This window comes from Phocoena phocoena, chromosome 20 (genome assembly GCF_963924675.1).
Source record: "Phocoena phocoena chromosome 20, mPhoPho1.1, whole genome shotgun sequence".
Taxonomy (NCBI): Eukaryota; Metazoa; Chordata; class Mammalia; order Artiodactyla; family Phocoenidae; genus Phocoena; species Phocoena phocoena.
The window spans coordinates 39,751,771-39,771,949 of NC_089238.1; the positions used below are offsets into that span (position 1 = coordinate 39,751,771).

At 48.7% G+C, this 20,179-nt stretch overlaps 1 protein-coding gene across 2 annotated transcripts in view; it reads left to right on the plus strand.

The window, feature by feature from the left end:
• Positions 1-20,179, plus strand: part of CDH5 (cadherin 5) — a 34,517-nt gene that overhangs the window by 11,706 nt on the left and 2,632 nt on the right. For both annotated transcript variants that reach the window (XM_065898698.1, XM_065898699.1), the window contains exons 3-11: positions 6,730-7,018; positions 7,987-8,103; positions 8,998-9,162; positions 10,007-10,194; positions 11,906-12,156; positions 15,063-15,205; positions 16,724-16,848; positions 17,206-17,314; positions 19,363-19,608. In XM_065898698.1, the coding sequence (XP_065754770.1) occupies positions 6,730-7,018; positions 7,987-8,103; positions 8,998-9,162; positions 10,007-10,194; positions 11,906-12,156; positions 15,063-15,205; positions 16,724-16,848; positions 17,206-17,314; positions 19,363-19,608 (1,633 nt within the window). The remainder of the gene's footprint in view (positions 1-6,729; positions 7,019-7,986; positions 8,104-8,997; positions 9,163-10,006; positions 10,195-11,905; positions 12,157-15,062; positions 15,206-16,723; positions 16,849-17,205; positions 17,315-19,362; positions 19,609-20,179) is intronic.

The following is a 20,179-nucleotide window of genomic DNA, read 5'->3' on the forward strand; positions in this document are numbered from 1 at the left end:
GGCTGCAGGGAGAGATGGTGGAGGTGGCAGATGTCATGGTGGCGGCGACTATGGTGATAGCCAAGGAGAAGGTGGTGGTGGTAACAGCGGTGGTGGGGGTGACGACGACGATGATCGTGGAGGTGGAGGTGGTGGTGGTGGTGGTGGAAGTAATGGTGAGCACAATGGTTCATCTTTCTCGCAGACTTTGGCCTATGGAGTGAGTATCACTGGCAGAAGGGCCACCCCGTGCACAAGCTAAGGAGGGCAGCCTAGCATGGGGGCTCAGGGCTCAGGGCAGGACCAGCCAAGGCTGCCATTAACTTTGCGCACCTGAGAGGTCTGGAAGACCTGAGCAGACTTCTACAGAACTGTGCTGGTGACACAGCTCATCATCCAGGCCACGATTTGCCATCTCTAGTCGAGGCCTTTGAACCTCCTCAGAAAGCCCTGTCTCTCAGGGTGTTTTGCCCTAGCATTTAGGGCGTTATGAGCTCCAGATCCTAGGACACCCATAACAAGGCACTTGACCCAAGCCTGCCCTCCAGGGCGGTGTCTACGACTCTAAACCCTCATTTCATCCCATTTAAAACATGTCCGTCCTCAGTCACCTTCCTAGAGCTTGGAGCTAATCTGAGGGACTAATGAACTATCTTCCTGTGTCAAAAGGTCGCTGAGGTCAAAACCGTACACTCTAATTGAAAGAAATGGCTCTAGGGGCTTCCCTGGTGGTGCAGTGGTTGAGAGTCCGCCTGCCGATGCAGGGGACGCGGGTTCGTGCCCCGGTCCAGGAAGATCCCACATGCCGCAGAGCAGCTGGGCCCGTGAGCCATGGCCGCTGAGCCTGCGCGTCCGGAGCCTGTGCTCCGCAGCGGGAGAGGCCACAACAGTGAGAGGCCCGCGTACCGCAAAAAAAAAAAAAAAAAGAAAAAGAAAGGAATGGCTCTAGTGGTGGAATTTCACACACAACGACAGGGAGATGGATTAGGTATTTCAAGAGTTTTCAGTGAGGAGAAAAATTCCTTTCCAGTGCTTTAAAATCTCACCACGTCAGTTTCTTGGAAGCTAAGCAGGGTCAGCTAAAGAAAGATCAGTGTACTGGTGAGAGGAATTATGGTCCCAAGCACAAGGCTGGGCTCTGGGACATGGTCAGGGGGCAAAGACAGACACGGTCCACACCCTCATGGAGCTTGTGATCTAAAACAGGGGCTGGCCACATGTAAATCAGTGAAGTTAGAACACTCCCTCACACCATACACAAAAACAAACTCAAAATGGTTTAAAGACTTAAATATAAGACATGATACCATAAAACTCCTAGAAGAGAACATAGGCAAAACATTCTCTGACATTAATCACAGCAATGTTTTCTTAGGTCAGTCTCCCAAGGCAAAAGAAATAAAAGCAAAAATAAATAAACGGGACCTAATCAAACTTATAAGCTTTTGCACAGCAAAGGAAACCATAAACCAAATAAAAAGACAACCTATAGACTGGGAGAAAATATCTGCAAATGATGTGACTGACAAGGGCTTAATTTCCAAAATATATGAACAGCTCATATAGCTCAGTATCAAGAAAACAAACAACCCAATCAAAAATGGGCAGAAGACCTAAACAAACATTTCTCCAAAGAAGCCACACAGATGGCCAACAAGCACATGAAAAGATGCTCCACACCACTATTAGAGAAATGCAAATCAAAACCACAATGAGATATCCCCTCACAGCAGTCAGAATGGCTGTCATCAAAAAGTCTACAAATAATAAATGCTGGAGAGGGAGTGGAAAAAAGGGAACCCTCCTACACTGTCGGTGGGAATGTAAATTTGTGCAGCCACTATGGAAAACAGTATGGAGGCTCCTTAAAAAACTAAAAATAAAGTTACAATATGATCCAGCAATCCCACTCCTGGGCATATATCCAGAAAATATGAAAATTCTAATTCAAAAAGATACACGAACCCCAATGTTCATAGCTGCACTATTTACAATAGCCAAGACGTGGAAGCAACCTAAGTGTCCACCAACAGATGAATGGATAAAGAAGGTGTGGTACCTATAAATAATGGAATATTACTCAGCCATAAAAAAGAATGAAATCTTGCCATTTAGAGCAACATGGATGGACCTAGAGGTTATCATACTAAGTGAAGTAAGTCAGACAGAGAAAGACAAATATCATATGATACCTCTTATATGTCAAATCTAAAAACATGATACAAATGAACTTATTTACAAAACAGAAACAGACTCACAGACATAGAAAACAAACTTACGATTACCAAAGGGGAAAGCAGGGGAGGGATAAATTAGGAGTTTGGGATTAACGTATACATACTACTATATATAAAACAGATAATCACCAAGGACCTACTGCATAGCACAGGGATCTATATTCCGTAGGTTGTAATAACCTATAATGGAAAAGATGTATACACACACACACACATATACATCACTTTGCTGTACACAAGAAACTAACACAACACTGTAAATCAACTATACTTCAATTAAATAAATAAATACATAAATAGGGGCTGGTAGAACTGCGCCGCCATGCGGTTTTGTAAATAAAGTTTTATTGGAACAGAGCCACACCGTGCACTTAACAAATGGTCGTGGTTGCTTTCATGCTACAATGGCAGATTTGAGTAATTGTCCCAAAGACCATATGATCCACAAAGTCGAAAATTTTTACTATCTGGCCCTTTACAGAAACAGTTTGCCCACGCTGGTCTAGAAGGGCAGCATGTATCAGACAAAGAACCCCACACATGCTGGAGATGGGGGAGCCCTATGGTTATAGAGAAACAGGCCAGAAACGACCCCTAGATGGGGAAGGGTCAAGTCTGGCCTCAGCACCAGAAATGCCATGGCAGATGGCGGTGGAGCCAGCTGGGGAATCTATACTCACAGCCCTGCCCACGGCCCTCTCCACTGCTCACTGTGCCCAGGCCTCCTCTGGCCACCAAGAATGGCTGGGAAATTCAGATCCTTCAGTCTGGCTACTCAGAGGGGAAGGCGCTTGCCCAGGGTCACACAGTGAAACCAGGATAGAGCCCTAGGAAAGCACAGGGTTCCTGACTCCCAACACCGATGTGAACTCTGTGCCCTAGAGGAAAATGCCATCGGCCCATCTACTCCTTCCCAAGGGGATGAGTGTGCCGTGAATCAACCTCCAAAGAGAATGGCTGCCCCCCAACGAATATCCACGGGCTGAGTCAGGGACAGTCAGCAGCAAGCAGGGCCACCGGCATGCCGCCCAGCCCGGACACGGCAGACCTTGGACGGCTCGCCCGAAGTCCTCTGCGCAGCAGGAAGAGCCTCAGGCCTGCCGCCCCCTGCCCACAGTGTGCACTTGGCACCTGGCATGGGGACAGAGGGTCCCGTGCAGTCCCCACCCTGGGAAGAAGCAACGGTGTCTGGGAGAGGCAAGGACAGGGCTCCAAGGATCACCTCCTGGCTCCAAAGACGTCATCGGAGGAAAGGAAGTCCCTGATTACCAAGATCAGAGCCAGGAGCCTTTGTTTACAGAGCTGTTTGCTGGACAATGGGAGCTGAGTGGCCTTCTGAATCCACAGACATGGGTCAGCATAGCTTTCGGCATTAAGATGTTATATCCAAATATAGGGATAATTTAAAAAAGGGGAGGGCCCCCCAAACCTATAACCGCAGTCTGTCTAATCGTGAGGAAAGCGTCGGACAAATTCCAATAGGGGGCATCCTACAAAACACCCAACCAGCACTCCTCAAAACTCTCACGGTCATCAAAAACAAGCAGAGCCTCACGGACAAAGAAAACAAACTTACGGTTACCAAAGAGGATAGTGGGGGGAGTGGGATTAACATCTACACACTACTATGTATAAACTAGGCAAACAACAAGGACCTACCATACATCACAGAGAACTATACTCAGTATCTTGTAATAATTTATAATGGAAAAGAATCTGAAAAAGAATATATATGTATATTTGTGTATATATATATATATAACTGAATCACTTTGCTGTACACTTGAAACTAACACAACATTGTAAATAAAGTATATTTCAATTAGAAAAAGAACCATGGAGAATCTGAGAAACTGTCCCAGCCAAGAGTAACTTAAAGGAACATGACAACTAGATGTAATGTGGTATCCTGGGTGGGATCCTCAAACAGAAAAAGGACATTAGGTAAAAACTAAGGAAATCTGCACAAAATATGAACTTCAGTTAATAATAATATATCAATATTGGTGCATTAATTACAACAAATGTACCATACTAATGTAAGATGTTAATAACAGGGAAATTGGGCACGGGATGTGTATGGGAACCCTCTGTACTATCACCTCAATTTTTCTATAAATCTAGAACAGTTCTAAAACATAAAGTCTATTTAAGAAAAGTTGGAGGGAAGGAAAACAGAAAGTCATATCCAAATGAAGTCTTCTTAACACTATTTATTTGATGATACTGAGAAATTATCAAAGATGTTTAGGTGTGAGTCAAATGCAATCTCAGGCAGAATTCCAGTAACAGATCAAAGCTGACTCACGCCCCCTTGCTACTCCTGCCCACATGGATCCTAATGCACCCACCAGAACCAGGCTTGGAACGACCATCCTATCCTAACCCTGAGTAACTCAGACAGGGCCCCAGACTGTCCCTCCTTCTTGACCCCCACTGTCCTCCCGCCCAAGTCACAGGTTCCAGCGCTGGCGCATCACTTCTTGCCTCCTGCCCATCTGTTCATCGTATGTCCCGGCCACTGGGCTTCGGGACCTCCCCACGAACCATCTGCCCCTGCACACCCGCAGCCCTGCTCCAGGATACTTCTTCACTACCTCCAGCTACAGCCTCACCTCTCTCCCGCCCCGCCCACCAAGGGGGAGGAGCCTCACTCCCTGTCCCCACTTCCTCACCTCCCCGACTCTTCTCTAAAGCCCTGTCACCCGGGAGCTTTCCTGGTGGCGCAGTGGTTGAGAGTCCGCCTGCCGATGCAGGGGACGCGGGTTCGTGCCCCGGTCCGGGAAGATCCCACGTGCCGCGGAGCGGCTGGGCCCGTGAGCCATGGCCGCTGAGCCTGCGCGTCCGGAGCCTGTGCTCCGCAACGGGAGAGGCCACAACGGTGAGAGGCCCGCGTACCGCAAAAAAAATAATAATAATAATAAAGCCCTGTCGTCCGGCTTCTCAATCCACCACCCCCTAACGCTGCTCTCACCAAGGGCTCCGATGACTGCACCCCTGCTAAGCCTAGGGATGCTTTCCAGACCTCGTGGGATCTGACCACACCCATCTTGATGCTCCCTCTTCTGTCCTGAGACCCCACTCTCTCTCAGGTTCTCCTCCAGCCTTTCTGATGCAACACCTTCACTCAAGGCTCTTGTTCCAACTGACCCTTAAATGCTGCCCTTCATCAAAATCTCAGCCTCTTCTGCTTCAAACCAGGCCCTGAGAGAAAGAATGGGGTCTGGACTATCTTTATGCTCCCAGGCTGGCACCTTGTAGGCATCTGATTTTTTTCTTTTACTTTATTGAACTCTATTTTTTGAACACCCTAACCACCTACGGGAGGACCATTCAACATGTATGAAATATGATTCGCTTACGTTCCTAATAGCCTCTGTTTCCAAGATTCCATAAATGAAATGTTCAGCAATTCTAAACTTCTAATAGCCTTTAATGTGGGCGTCTAGTGTGAATAACAACTAGCGTTTATTGAGAGCCTGTGCAAACTGCTTTTCACACATGATTTTCCAAGTCTTATTCCTAAGGACACTAACAGTATGTGTAACAAAGAAAAAGGATTCAGTGGTCTAACAAGTATAGGAAATCCTGAGTTAAACAAAGCTCAGTGGAGTTCTTTTCTGCAGAACTATATGTTGTAAATCTCCACAAAGAGAACATTTTATGCACCATTCCAAAACTAAATGACTGAGACCACTGATGTGCTGATAAATAGTTGACAACTGGCTTTTGAGGGGAAAAGATCCTGTTTGTAGCATTTGCCAATTTCCTTGGTATAAATACTTTCACCATGTCTGTTGCAAGCTACCAACTTGATGCCACTGAAGGCAGAGTTGGGAACAGATGTGCATTAACACAGCATTAGCCAATATTTCCATCATTCAATACGATCAACATAAAAACTCAAGAACAGGGGTGGGATACGGAGGGTGGGAGGGAGACACAAGAGGGAGGAGATATGGGGATATATGTATATGTATAGCTGATTCACTTCGATACAAAGCAGAAACTAACACATCACTGTAAAGCAATTGTGCTCCAATAAAGATGTAAAAAATAAGACTGTTTTTTTAAAAACTCAAGAGAACATAGTAAAATGTAGTAAAATGACAGTGTTAGGAAGCAATAGACTTATAGTACGTTACCTTTGTTCGTTTGTTTGTTTTTGCGGTACGCGGGCCTCTCACTGCTGTGGCCTCTCCCGTTGCGGAGCACAGGCTCCGGACGCGCAGGCTCAGCGGCCATGGCTCACGGGCCCAGCCGCTCCGCGGCATGTGGGATCTTCCCAGACCGGGACACGAACCCGCGTCCCCTGCATCGGCAGGCGGACTCTCAACCACTGCGCCACCAGGGAAGCCCCTACCTCTGTTTTTAATATGATTCACTTAATTGTAAGTTGATATAATTGGTTTTTTTTAATAATGCCATGCCCTGGCACACTCACACGGGCACACACTCACACGCACACAGCCACCACTGCTATTTCCAGTTCACGGCGCCTCTCCTTTCCTAGATTAAATCAAGCGTGAACCACAAGAACACCAAGTACCAGCTCAAAGGAGAGTCTGCCGGCAAGGTCTTCCAGGTTGATGAGAGCACAGGGGACGTGTATGCCTTTGAGAGGCTGGACAGGGAGAAGATCTCTGAGTACCAACTCATCGCCCTCGTGGTGGACAAGAACACTGAGAAGAACCTGGAGTCTCCTTCCAGCTTCACCATCAAAGTTCACGATATCAATGACAACTGGCCTGTGTTCACGCACCGGGTGTTCAATGCCTCCGTGCCCGAGATGTCAGGGATAGGTACGTACCCGGTCTGTCTGTCTCCCTCTCCCCTCACTCGTCCCTGGCATGGAGGCACCTCTCCCATTGGCAGCTTCACTGCCTGGGGCAGGATTCAGTGAGTTCCGGGCAGCTATGGGGATGCCCATATTGCCACTTTATATGACTCGAAAGGAACTCTGGTCCCTAAAGACTAAGCTCTGACCTGGCCCCAGGTGGAGTCCTGACCGTCTCACACACACACACACACACACACACACACACACACACACGTCTTGTTACTCTTTGGAGCCAACGCCACCCACTGCTCTGACTCTCAGGGCTGGCATGCCAAGAGCGTAGCCTTTGCACATGAAGGAGGCCAACTCTTCCACCAAGACAAGGAGTCACCTTTGGGGTCCACACAGGAGTGGAGGGGGGCGGGACAGGGACACACCTCATCCCAAGGTGTGTCAGCAGCCTGGACCCCAGGCCTCCAGAGGAGACTATTCCTTCCTCAATTCTACCCCCAGCCTCCAGGGGGTGCCAGAAAAGGTCTCCCTTCCCCAGCCCTTAGTCCGGGCTCTCTCGCCAGGTCTCAGGACCAGACCTTCCTGTTAAGTATGGGGAGCCTGGAGTTCAAGGGGAAAGAGATGTGAACCCAGCCCTCTGGGGGCCCTTCCTATTCTCTTGTTCTCATGCTTCCAGAAGGAAGAAGCAGCCCTTACTGCTTCTCCCCATGACCTCAGCCACTCACCTCTTCCCTCATTTCCCCCATAAATGAAAACCACCTGTTCTCTTTGCCCTTCATGTTTGAGGGAGCTGGGCCTCCACCACTGCCAGCACTTTGCCCCCAGGCAGGCTCCTCAGAAAACAAAGCAGCCTTTTCTCCCTCAAGACCTGGGGGAGGGGGGTTCAGGGAACAGCCTGAGCCCCACCGGCCCTCATCTGGGAATGGGGTGAGGGGCTGGCCATCGCAAAGCAGCAACCCTGGATTCTCTTCCCCACAGGGACCTCGGTCATCCAGGTGACAGCAATGGATGCAGATGACCCCACTGTGGCAGACCACGCCTCTGTCGTGTACCAACTCCTGAAGGGAGAAGAACATTTCAGCATCCGTGGTTCTGGTCTGTGTGACTAACCCCCCCCGGGGGCGGCACTGGCTTGGAGGGGGTGGAGGTGCAGGCACCGAGGGAAGCCCAGTCTGCCAGGTGTCACTGACCACTGACCTACACCACCCTTTGGAGGCAGTCCGTACCCTACGTCAAGACAAGGTGGCTGGTGAGGGCAGAAGGAGGCAGACAGGTGCCCAAGACGTGAACTCAAGTCCAGGGGACAAAGTCAGGACCCAAGCACTGACACGAGAGGTGGAAGAGAATGCCGGTTAGCAGCTCCAGCTATGGAATCAAATGGATCTGGTTTCAGAACCCATTTCTGCTCCTCACTGCTTCTAAAGACCTTGGGCAAGTCAACTGACCTCTGGGAGAGCTAGGGCCCTAATCTCAAAACGGGGGAAGCTTATATTCACCTTGTACGGTAGGTGTGAAGTCTGAATTAGGTAACGTGTAATGAGCACATGGCCCATCGTCATTATCCACTCCACGTGACCCAAAAAACTGTAAGGACTGAGTCTTGGGAGCAAGACAGAAGTCCAGGTGGTCAGGCCTGAGGCAAGCCATCTTTCAGAGTGATGGCAAACACACAGCACAACCTACACTGCACCAAGGCAGCCACCACTAACCCATCACAGCACTCTTCCCACTCTGAGCCTAGATGTGGCCTCAGGTTCTTGCTCAACCCAGTGCTCCAGGTGGCTGGGACCAATACTGGACCAAAGCGTTTGGCCTAGCAGTGCAGGGCATGGAGGTGGAAGGTGGTTCACCCCTGGCTCTCAGTCCTGCCTGCACAGTGAAATCACCTGGGGAGCTCTGAAGCCAGGTGCCCTATGGGTAGCGGCTGGGCATCACTATTTTTTAAAAGCTCCCCAAGTAACACGGCTCCTGATGTGACACTTTTTGCAGGACTAATTGTCACAGCGAACAAAAACCTGGACCGAGAGAAGCAGGCCAAGTACGAGATCGTGGTGGAAGCACGAGATGCCCAGGGCCTCCGGGGGGAATCGGGCACGGCCACTGTGCTGATCTCTCTGCAGGACGTCAACGACAACTTCCCCATCTTCACACAGTGTGAGCCCCTCCCCTAGGGCCCCGGGCAGGGCGAGGGCTGGGATACTCCAGGCTCCGTGACCCGGGAGCTCTCAGAGAGGATCCTGGCATCTGTCTACCTCTCTCTCCAACCCAGGGCGGGCCTACGTCAGGGGTGTCTTTCCGGTGTTCCCCATCTATGAACACGTTCCCAAGGCTGTCCAACTGCCCCTGCCACGGAGCCCTCACAGGCCAGCAGGGAGTCACACTCCCTGCTGTGTGCCACCGTGTGCCCAGAGTCCCACTACCAGATAGGACCACTTTCACCCAGATCCCACGGACTCAGGAAAACCCAGACCCCAGCTAGAAAATCCCCATGAGCTGGGGAACAGGGGTTCAGCAAAGCTCCAGAGCCAGAGCCAGGGCTGGGCTCTGACCCATCCACAGACTGATTCTCCCCCCTTTTGACACACCCTGGGTGGGCTGGGGAGGAAAGTCAGATGACTGATCACTTGCAACTCCAATGCTGACGGCTCATGCAGAGGCTCAGCCACCCCAAGGACAGGCGGGTTTTCCCGAAGTGGCCTCCTTGTGTACGGCACAAGCTCCCTGAAGGCAGAGATTCTCTCAATCGTCAATTAACAGGTCCCCTAGCAAGGTGCCTGACATACAGCAGATGCTTGATAACTACTTGTCAGGTGGATGGAAGGACAGAGCACAACCTCTTTGCCTTGGGACACAAAGTTCCAGAGGAATTACTACTACTACTACTACTACTATTTTATTGTGCCCGTTTCCTGTAACAAAATGTATTGGGATAGTATGGGGACAATCGCCTCATCTATCTCATTAACCCAGTGCCCTTTGGGGCGCCTCTTTGCATCAGCCAGGTACCTATTTTCTGTGCCCGAAGACATCCGTGTGGGCAGCCCCCTGGGCTCTCTGTTTGTGGAGGACCCAGACGAGCCCCAGAACCGGAAGACAAAGTACAGCATCGTGCAGGGCGAGTACAGGGACACCTTCACCATCGAGCCTGACCCCAGCCGCAACGAGGGCATCATCAAGCCCATGAAGGTTCGCAGACCTGTGGCAGTGACATCAGATGTGGGGTTGGGGGCTCCCGGCTTCCTCAGGACTCAACCAGGGGTTGCTCCCGGATCAGAGGCCACCAAAGGTGCACGTTCTGGGTCAGTTTGGAGCTGGCCGTGTGCTCGTGGACACTGTGACCCTGGCGCTGGGAAGGGGAGCCAGGACAGAAGGGTCAGTGCCTTAGGCTGGGCTACCCCGGAAGCAGACCTTGAGGCAAGGATTTGGGTGTAAATAGTTTACTTGGGGAGTGATCTCAGGAAGCCCCAGGAGCAGTGAGATGTGAAAAGGAGGGAAGCGAATACAGGCTCCTCAATGAGCAGGTGAACACCATGGGCGAGTGGGGTGCAGTCCCACTGGGGACATCTGGGGGACAGTGTGGAATATGCCTCAGAGTCGCAGCAGCTGTGGGCTGATTGAGGGCTCCTGGGGGCTCACTCCCCAGCACTTTCTTCCTTTTTTTTTTTTAAGATTTATTTATTTATTTAATGTATTTTTGGCCACATCAGGTCTTAGTTGCAGCATGCAGACTCTTCATTGTGGCCTGCGGGCTTCTCTCTAGTCATGGTGTGTGGGTTTTCTCTTCTCTAGTTGTGGCGTGCAGGCTCCAGGGCGCGTGGGCTCTGTAGCTGTGGCGTGAGGGTTCCTAAGTGCGTGGGCTCTGTAGTTTGCAGCACACAGGCTCTCTAGTTGAAGAGCGGGACATCAGTAGTTGTGGCACGTGGGCTTAGTTGCCCCGTGGCATGTGGGATCTTAGTTCCCTGACCAGGGATCGAACCTGCGTCCCCTGCATTGGAAGGCGGATTCTTAACCACTGGGCCACCAGGGAAGTCCCCTCCCTGGCACTTTCTGATCTGCCCTGGGCATGGGGCCAGGAAAGCCCTGGAAGATTACAAGTGCTTGCAGCTGAAAGCCATCAGCATGTAAGGAAATAGTGAATGCCGTGGGGAGGGGGTGGCCATTGGCAGCGGCTGCTGCTGAGAAAGCAGTTGGGCTGGCTGAATCTAGAAGAGGAGGGAAGGTCTGCCAGGGGCACAGACTGCTTCAGAACGGCCATGCAGAGGACTGGGAGGCCAAGGCCAGTGATGACCTGCCTCAAAGGGGACACTCCAGAACCCCTCTGCCTGAGCCAGGCCATTCCTCCAGCAGACCTCTCCCGAGTCCTTCTCTGGTCCAGCCCTGTGCTGGGGACTAGATATACCCAGGGGGGGAGTCAGACGGCCTCCACGGTACCAAAGCTCTCAGCCAGTAGGGAGGACAGACACACAGACATAAAGGGTACCCAGGCAGGGAGCAATTACCTGTGTTGGGAGGGGCAGGAATGGGTTCTGAGAGGGCATCTGATTACCTTCAGATTGGCTTCCTGAGGGGTGAATAGGAGTATGCCAAGCGGGCAAGGGCAGGAGGAGAGACTTGAGCAAAGGCACAAAGAAAAGGAATGTCTTTAAGGAGCTGGGGATAGAACCACTAGTCTGTGGTCCCCTTGATAGCAAGACTGTAGCTGATCCACTGGTTGTCCTCAATACCTGGAATTGAGCCACGGTCAGGATACACGGGAGACAGCTGAAGACAGCCAGGCCACAGCCCCCTCATCTGTAAAAAAGGGGGTCATCCCAGTGTGACCTCGCAGGGTTGCTGTGAAAATCACCACCACGTGCTTGGCTCAGAGCAAGTGCTCACCATAGTTTTCCCTTTGCAGCCCCTGGACTATGAACGCATCCGGCAATACAGCTTCACCATCGAGGCCACGGACCCCACCATCGACCTCCGCTACCTGAGCAGCACCTCCACCAAGAACATCGCCCGTGTCATCATCAACGTCACAGATGTGGACGAGCCCCCCGCCTTCCAGCAGCCCTTTTACCACTTCCAACTGCGGGAGAACCAGAAGAAACCTCTGATCGGCTCAGTGCTGGCCGTGGACCCCGATGCCGCTAAGCGGAGCATCAGGTAAGGCGGGTGGAAGGCGTGACGATGGTGATGATCACGACACCACCCAGGCACTGAGGCTCTTAGGCCTGCTGGACTGAGCCCAGGACTCAGAGGGGGAAACTGGCTTCTCCTGGAAGGTACATGGGACATGCACAGAGGCACGACAAGAAGCCCAAGCTCTTCCACTAACCCATGTGGCCAGGTGGAATCTTGCTCTGCCCAGGCCAGCATGGTCCTGGCCATCAGAGCTTCCCGTTGTCTGCTCTACCTTGAAGGGGAGGTACGAGCTCCCACAGGTCCCGTCTGGGGAGATGTGACAGTCAAGAGAGCAGCCAACTTGACATCCATGAAACCCCTTCGCTAAACATGATTTATTACATTTGTCTTCCCAAAACCACAAAAGGAAAAAGTGTTTATTTCACACAATCAAACAACACAAGGATCTATAAAGAAAACATCATAACCCTGATTTCCAGACAACTCATGTTCATGGTGTGCTGTGGTCCTATCATGCCTTTCTTCGTGACCACACAAACATCTACATACATTTATGGTGGATTTGTCCTTTGTTTGTTTGGGGGATTTGATTGTTTTAAAATTTTTTTGGATCATACTATACCCATTTCATCACTACGGCAAGTCCCTCCCTCAAGTGTTTTTTCACTTTATATATCTTTAATGCATTCTCAAACATTCATTCTTCCACATGAACCATAAAATTCTTCAGTTTTTAAAAAAGCATCAGAATTCTCATGAGAATTGTGTTTATATATCAATTTGGGGAGAGTTAATGTTTCTCTGTTATCAGGTCTTCCTGTTAAAGACAAATGTGTACCTCCATTTTGATCACATCTCTTAAGTTTAGGACAACTGTTTTCATGGCCATTCTATTCTAAATGGTCTATAATGATAATTTTTATTTCTTCATTGATCCAATGGTTTAAGAGACTTTTTTTTCATTTACAATTGGTAGGGCATTTTTTGGCTTTGCTTTAACTTGTTCTGTGATGTAATGCAATTGTCTTCGTGTGTCTTTCTGTCCATTTTTTTCTGGAATATCTAAGCTTTTGCTTTATGTATTTTTTCTATTCAGTTAACAAAGGTTTATAACTATTTTACCTTCATTATGACTTGTCACTTTCATCCTTATGACATTTTGTCCTCAATTCCATGTTGCCTGATGTAAAGTTTGTCCTGTTTTCATGTTACCCATGTTTGCCTGAAATAAATTTTCCAACCTTTACTTTTAATTTTTTCTAGGTCATGGGCAGTAAGTTGTCTCTTGAAACTGGAATGTAATTAATTGGCTTTGCCTTTTTTTTTTTTTTCCATCTTTACTGGAGTATAATTGCTTTACAATGTTGTGTTAGTTTCTGCTGTACAACAAAGTGAATCAGCTATATGTATACATATATCCTTATATCCCCTCCCTCTTGCATCTCCCTCCCACCCTCCCTATCCCACCCCTCTAGGTGGTCACAAAGCACCGAGCTGATCTCCCTGTGCTATGTGGCTGCTTCCCGCTAGCTATCCATTTTACATTTGGTAGTGTATATATGTCCACGCTACTCTCTCTTCATCCCAGCTTCCCCTTCCCCCCCGTGTCCTCATGGCTTTGCTTTTTAATCTACACTGAGATGCTTTGTGTTTAACCTATTTACATTTTTCATTGTAAATGATATGTTTGATCTTACTTCTTTTATCTTGTTTTACATTTGCTATTTCTCAAACTTAATTACTTTTTTCTCTTCCTCCATCTTTGTTGTAGAGTCTATTTTTTCATGTTATTTTCTCGTAGATATTTGGATAGAGTACACGCATTTTTACTTCTACCAGTGAGATTTGCTTCTATCTGTAAAATTTTAAATGTTTTCCTGGACCAATATTTTCTAGTTAAAAATCTCTGTCTCTCTCTCTGTCTGTCTCTGTCTCTGTCTCTCTCTCTCTCACACACACACACACACCATTGCCTTCCTATATATGATAAAGATATCAATAGTTTAATTTTAATTCCTCCCAAACCAGATTTTTTTTTTACTTTATTTTGAGACACTTGTTAGATGAAGTGAGTTTTCAAAAAAATTTTTTTCAGGACCCATCTTGTGGATGATATACTTCCCGAATCCTTGCGTATTTACAAATCAAAAATATTATCAATGTGTCCTAGCATTTAACTTTGTGAGACTGTCTGGGGTGAGTCTGATTTCTCTTTCTTTATAAGGACGTACCTTTTCTGTCTGGACTCTTTTTGGTTTCTTTATATAGCTCTGAAATTCAAAAGTGTCATCAAGATATAGCTAAATATTGATCTCTTTTTAAAATTACGCCTGATATCAATGACTCTTCTATAAACTTAGGCCTTTCTTCAGATCAGGAAGTTTTCTTCTATTATATCTTTTGTTATTTCTTCTGTTCTCTTTGTTCTGGAATTTTCCTCAGTATTAGAAATATATATATTTGGAATGTTATATATTTTCATCTCTCTTTTCTTCTCTTCATGCCATTTTCCTTAAGAACTTTTCCAATTTTTACTTCACAAATTTAATTTCCTTTCAATCACTTCGTACCTCTTCCAGCCCCTTTTTTTATTTCTTCCTGGCTCTTGCCCAACTATCTTTTCATTAATCACAAAATGCGATCCAAGCTGTGGTATAGTTGATTATAGTGCCACCTGCCTCAACTGTGAAAGTGCTGTTGATGGAGTCTCAAGTACCACCCTCAGCCCAGTGATGGCAACACTGCCAACATCAAAGGGATTATCTCACTACTCTGACTCCCTCTGGGTGGTCAAGTGCAATGAGCAGTGAGAGGAGGATGGGGGATGGATGCAAGGGACAGATCCTGAAGGGTCTCATCTGTCCCGCTGGGGAGTTTGGACTCAGCAAAGAACAACGGAAAACCTTGAAACTCTCTCCCGTGGGCAGATACTCCATCCGCAGGACAAGTGACAAGGGCCAGTTCTTCGGAATAACCAAGCAGGGGAATATTTACAATGAGAAGGAGCTGGACAGAGAAGTCTACCCCTGGTGTAACCTGACAGTGGAGGCCAAAGAGCTGGATTCTAGTGGTGAGTGGCCCCATTTGCCAGGGGACCTGGGCTCCTCTCCTTTTCAAATCGTCAAAATCTATCATGTTGGGTCTCCAGAGGTGCTGTAAGCGCCTGCTGATGCACCACTCGGTTGGGATGCTGTAGCGCCTCCATCCCCAAGTGTGGATGGACCAGCTGCATCCACGTCATCTGAGACTTTGTTAGACGAGCAAAACATCAGGCCCCAACCCCAGACTGAATCAGAATCTCATGCACACTACAGTATAAGAAGCACTGTTCCGAAACAGGCTGCCAGGTGTCCCTGTGATGAGAGTCACCTGAGGCACCTCTTAACCACAGAGCTTCTCAGATGCCTCCCTGGAGGTTTTGGTCCAGTGGGGCCAAGGAATGTGCACTGAACGAGTGCCGTGTGGTCGTTTGGAAAAGGCTGCTTTGGAGGGTGTTTATGTGCCAGTCAGTGGGCTGAATTCAAAATCTGAAGCAGTTTCCAACTCCAAGACTGTGAGATTCTCCAGAAATTAGGGTAACTGCTGCCAAAGGGAAAGGCAAGTATCGGAGTTGTGCACTCTTAGCCTCTATGAGAAAATCACAACTGTCCTCTGGGAGAAGGATCAATATTCCCACCTCACACAGAGAGCACAAGGGCCCAGAAAGGGGGTGACTTGGCCAGGGTCCCACCGGTGCTACCTTGAAGGGCCCCTGCTTCCTGCTGGCAGCACGTCCCCCACCTGGCAGCCAGGTCAGCTTCAATGGACTCCTGCGTACTGTCCAGATCAGTCTTTGCCCCTTTCTTCCCCATCTAATCTCACTCATACAATTTTTAAATCTTATAGTAATAGTTGGCTGCCCATTTTAAAATACGGAAAACACAAAAAAGGAGAAGAAAATTATACCCTCATATTCCCACCGTACACAGATAATTACTGTTAGCACTGTAGTGTACTTCCTCTGGTCTTTTTACGATATGTATTTTTATACAAGTGAGATCATAATACTTGTATAAATATCATATCCTGCATTTCTACTTAACCTTATTCCAGAATCATTTTCTCATGGTACTAAAATATCTTTTTTAAAAAGACTGTAATTTTTAAAATGTAATTTACCTGGGCATTGCAAACAGCCACACAGTCCATTCTTTTAAACTGACGTAATTTATTAATGCAATCTCAATTAGATCGTTTACCTTTTCAATTATTTCATAATTAATTTATTTAAATCAGTTTGATTGCTTAAATTGCTGAATTAATAATTACTTAATTGATTTAATTAAAACCTTTAAAAATACACTTCTGTTGTTCACCTTTTCGATTCTTACAGCTAATTCTTTAGCAAATATCCTTGTGCTTGAAGCTTTACCCCCTTCCTCTTCCACTCCCTTCGACCAGGAGGCCATCCCTGGCCTCCCTTCCAGATGTCCATAACCCCCTCTTCCTGCAAAAAGAGCGCCCCTCCAGGACTCCCATCCATATACATTCTAATCCCAGGGCTGGCACCTGCTGAACCCACTGTAGTGATGAGTCCTTTCCCCTGCAGGGACCCCCACGGGCAAGGAATCCATTGTGCAGGTCCACATCGAAGTTTTGGATGAGAACGACAACGCCCCAGAGTTTGCCAAGCCCTACGAGCCCAAAGTGTGTGAGAACGCTGCCCAGGGCAAGGTGAGTCTAACTCAGGTGGGAGGGCAAGGCAGCGTCCGCCTGGGGCAGGCCGAGGGGCAGCACCTCCCAGCCATGGTCAGCCGGCATTTCACTAAGTTTAATGTAACTTGTACAACAGCCTTGAGGAAAGGTGACATTATCCCCACAGAGGGTGAAACTGAGGCTCAGAGAGAATGTGTAGTGAGTAGATTGGCGGGGAGGTGGTGGTAGAAAGAGTGGCTCTGTGGAGACCATTTAGGTTAGTGCTACAGGTGAGAGGCAGCCACGGTCAGATCTAAACCCAAAGTCCCTCCCCATCACTGAAACCCCGGCCAACCCAACACCGCTAATGACCGGCCCCCATCTTCCACCCTCTAGCTGGTCGTGCAAATCTCGGCAATAGACAAGGATATAACACCACGAGATGCGAAGTTCAAGTTTTCCCTGAGCACTGAGGACAGCAACTTCACCCTCACGGATAATCACGGTGCGCCTCAAGGCAGTCAGGCTGGCTCTTGGGGGGCTCGGGGACGGGGTTGAGTCTTGAAGTGCCAGGGTCAAGGACCAAGCCACTGAACTGCGGGCAGGCCCTCAGTGGGGCTTTCAAGTTACAGGGGGTTTTGTACAATTCCCACCACATACCTAACTGGTCTGTGCAATGGTCAGAGCCACCCTGGCACACTGCTACGTCCACATGGCCTGCCCTTCCCCAGAAGATGCTCAGGTTACTGAGGAGCACAGAACAGATATGCGGTGTAGACAGCTTGGTTCACAAACTAGCCAAAGACTCCTTCCTGCGCTCAGCGCAACTGCAAATTGCTGTATGACATAGAACTTTGAGGTTGCTTCCAAAGAGGCAAAACTGGACATTTGAAACCCGAAATGCCAAGGATACAGTGTTTTAATTTGGCTACAATGACTACTTACCAGCAGGTGTCCTCGGGACAGGATCTGGTCCACCAATCACAGCCTAGAGAGCCCTGTGATGTCAGTAGCGGCCAATCAGAGTTTCTCATGAGTATGTGCTTCCGAGAGTGTCAGTGCTGAGTTGACTGAATTCCAGCCAAAAGCAGACAGGCTTCCGTGGCTTCTGCACCTTCCTGAGAAAAACACAAAAAATCCCCCTTGGGTCTAAACAGAACAATCCTTCACCCAGAATGGGGTGGAATCCCTGCCCATCCCTAACTGGCAACACTGTGGTTGGTGAGGATCCTTGTATAGAAACAGCCATTGCCACCTTTGAGGAAGGTCAGGGAGTGGGGTCCCTGAGAGTGAGAGGCAGACCCAGGGGATCAGCCACAGACTCGTCCTTAAGGAGCCTCCTGTGGGATGGGGATGGTGGCTATGACGCGTGGACAGTCAATGACAGACCATTCAACATTCCGCTGTCTTTAGTAGTAAATAATATGGAAAAAATACCTGTCACCCCATCCCCAGCGCCCACCTCAATCCTGCCTCAGAGGAGGGCTGCAATGGAGAAGAAAGCTTAAACACCAACCCAAAGACACCCCATATGTGACCAGGAGACTAGCTTGTTGATCTCAGATTCACTTAGAACATGAATGTCCTGCTACAATATTAAATGAGTATAGTGAGAAATCTCTAATTTCCCTCATACAGTGTCAGTGGCCATATTGTTATTATTTTCAATTATAAGAGACATGGCTACTTAATAATGAAATGTAATTGGCTTCCATTTGAAATCTAAAAGATGGCCTCCTTTGCTTTTGGCTTCCTGAGTGTGCCAACCCCACACAGCTAGGTAAACCCTGGAACAGGGAGTCCCTGGACCCTCTAACCATCATCATCTCCTAGGAGCCAACAAAGGGCAGATTATCCAGCCACTGACTCAGAAAGGCGGGAGAGGGGAGGGGGAAAAGGAAGGAGGAGTGGAGGGGGGCGGTTCTGAAAAACCAGCATGTTAAAAAATCTCCCTGGGGAATTCTGTACATGGATTGATTGGAGCTGAGAGGGAGAGCCTATGTTTGGGCCAAAGCGCATTCTCAATTCCAGCCTGACCAGGGAATCCTCAATTACATATGCAATCATTCCCTCCGTGCCCCAGGGAACTGTGCATTGTTTTTACTTTCTAATGGATTTTCAGGGATAGCAGAAACAGCCTTAGAAGTTAGCCCAATGCTAAAAGACTTTTTAAGACTTTATTTCCCCCTGATTGCTCATCAAAGCTTGAAACAATGCATTAATTAGCTGACAGTCACCTTTTATTGAAGTAGAGTTACGGGTCAGGCATATCATTTGCCCACAGAAACAGAAAGCAAGGGTTTTACATTCTGGCCAAGTCCTTCTTAGAGGCTAGGTCGAAGCAGCTGCCCAAAACATCCCCTCTCTGGAGGAACAGACCTGCGCTCAAATGGCTAAAACCTGAGGCAGGGGGTGCCAAGGGCAGAGACACAGCCCAGGCAGCACGTGGGCTGGTGCAGTCACCAAGGGCTTCCTGGAGGCGGCAGGCAGTGTGGATGAGAGGATGGGCACTCCAGGCCGCAGAGCCTGACTCCGAGGACTTGGTGTTTCCAGATAACACGGCCAACATCACAGTCAAGTACGGGTATTTTGACCGAGAGCGCACCAAGGTCCACCAGCTGCCCGTGCTCATCTCGGACAACGGGAGGCCGAGCCTCACAGGCACCAGCATGCTGGATGTGACCGTGTGCAAGTGCAACGAACGCGGCGAGTTCACCTTGTGTGAGGAGGTGGCCGCCCAGGTGGGCGTCAGCATCCAGGCGCTGGTAGCTATCTTCCTCTGCATCCTCACCATCACAGGTCAGTGCCCAGGAGGATGGGAGGGGACACTGAGGGGGCTACACAGGAGAAGGAAGAGGCCAGGGATCCAGGCCCAGCCCTGCCTCCAGGCCCTAGTGCAGGCCTGTGCTAGGTGTAAGCTTCACCTCCTTGGGTGCCTAACTGTGGGGATGGTGGGGGAGGGGGGGGGGAAGAAGGGGGGACTCAAGTCTCCTTCCCCAGTTTAAAATACTTTATATATAACATTCACTCATTCAACTGACATATTTTGAGCACTTATTGTGTGCCAGGCACTGTTCTAGGCATTTATTTACATAAAACCTCTTCTGAGGGAATTCGCTGGCGGTCCAATGGTTAGGACTCTTCGCTCTCACTGCAAAGGGGCCGGGTTCAATCCCTGGTCAGGGAACTAAGATCCCACAAGTCGCACCTGCTTTGAAAAAAGAGGATCCAGTTCTTCTTTTGGAGAGAAACGGAAAGTTTAAAATTTCTAGTTTAGATTATCGCCAGTGGTTTTCTTTCTATTTTTAGGATTTCTCCAGACTTGATATCTCTTTTCCTCTTGTTTGGGCCTCAGAAATTTTAGGAGCAT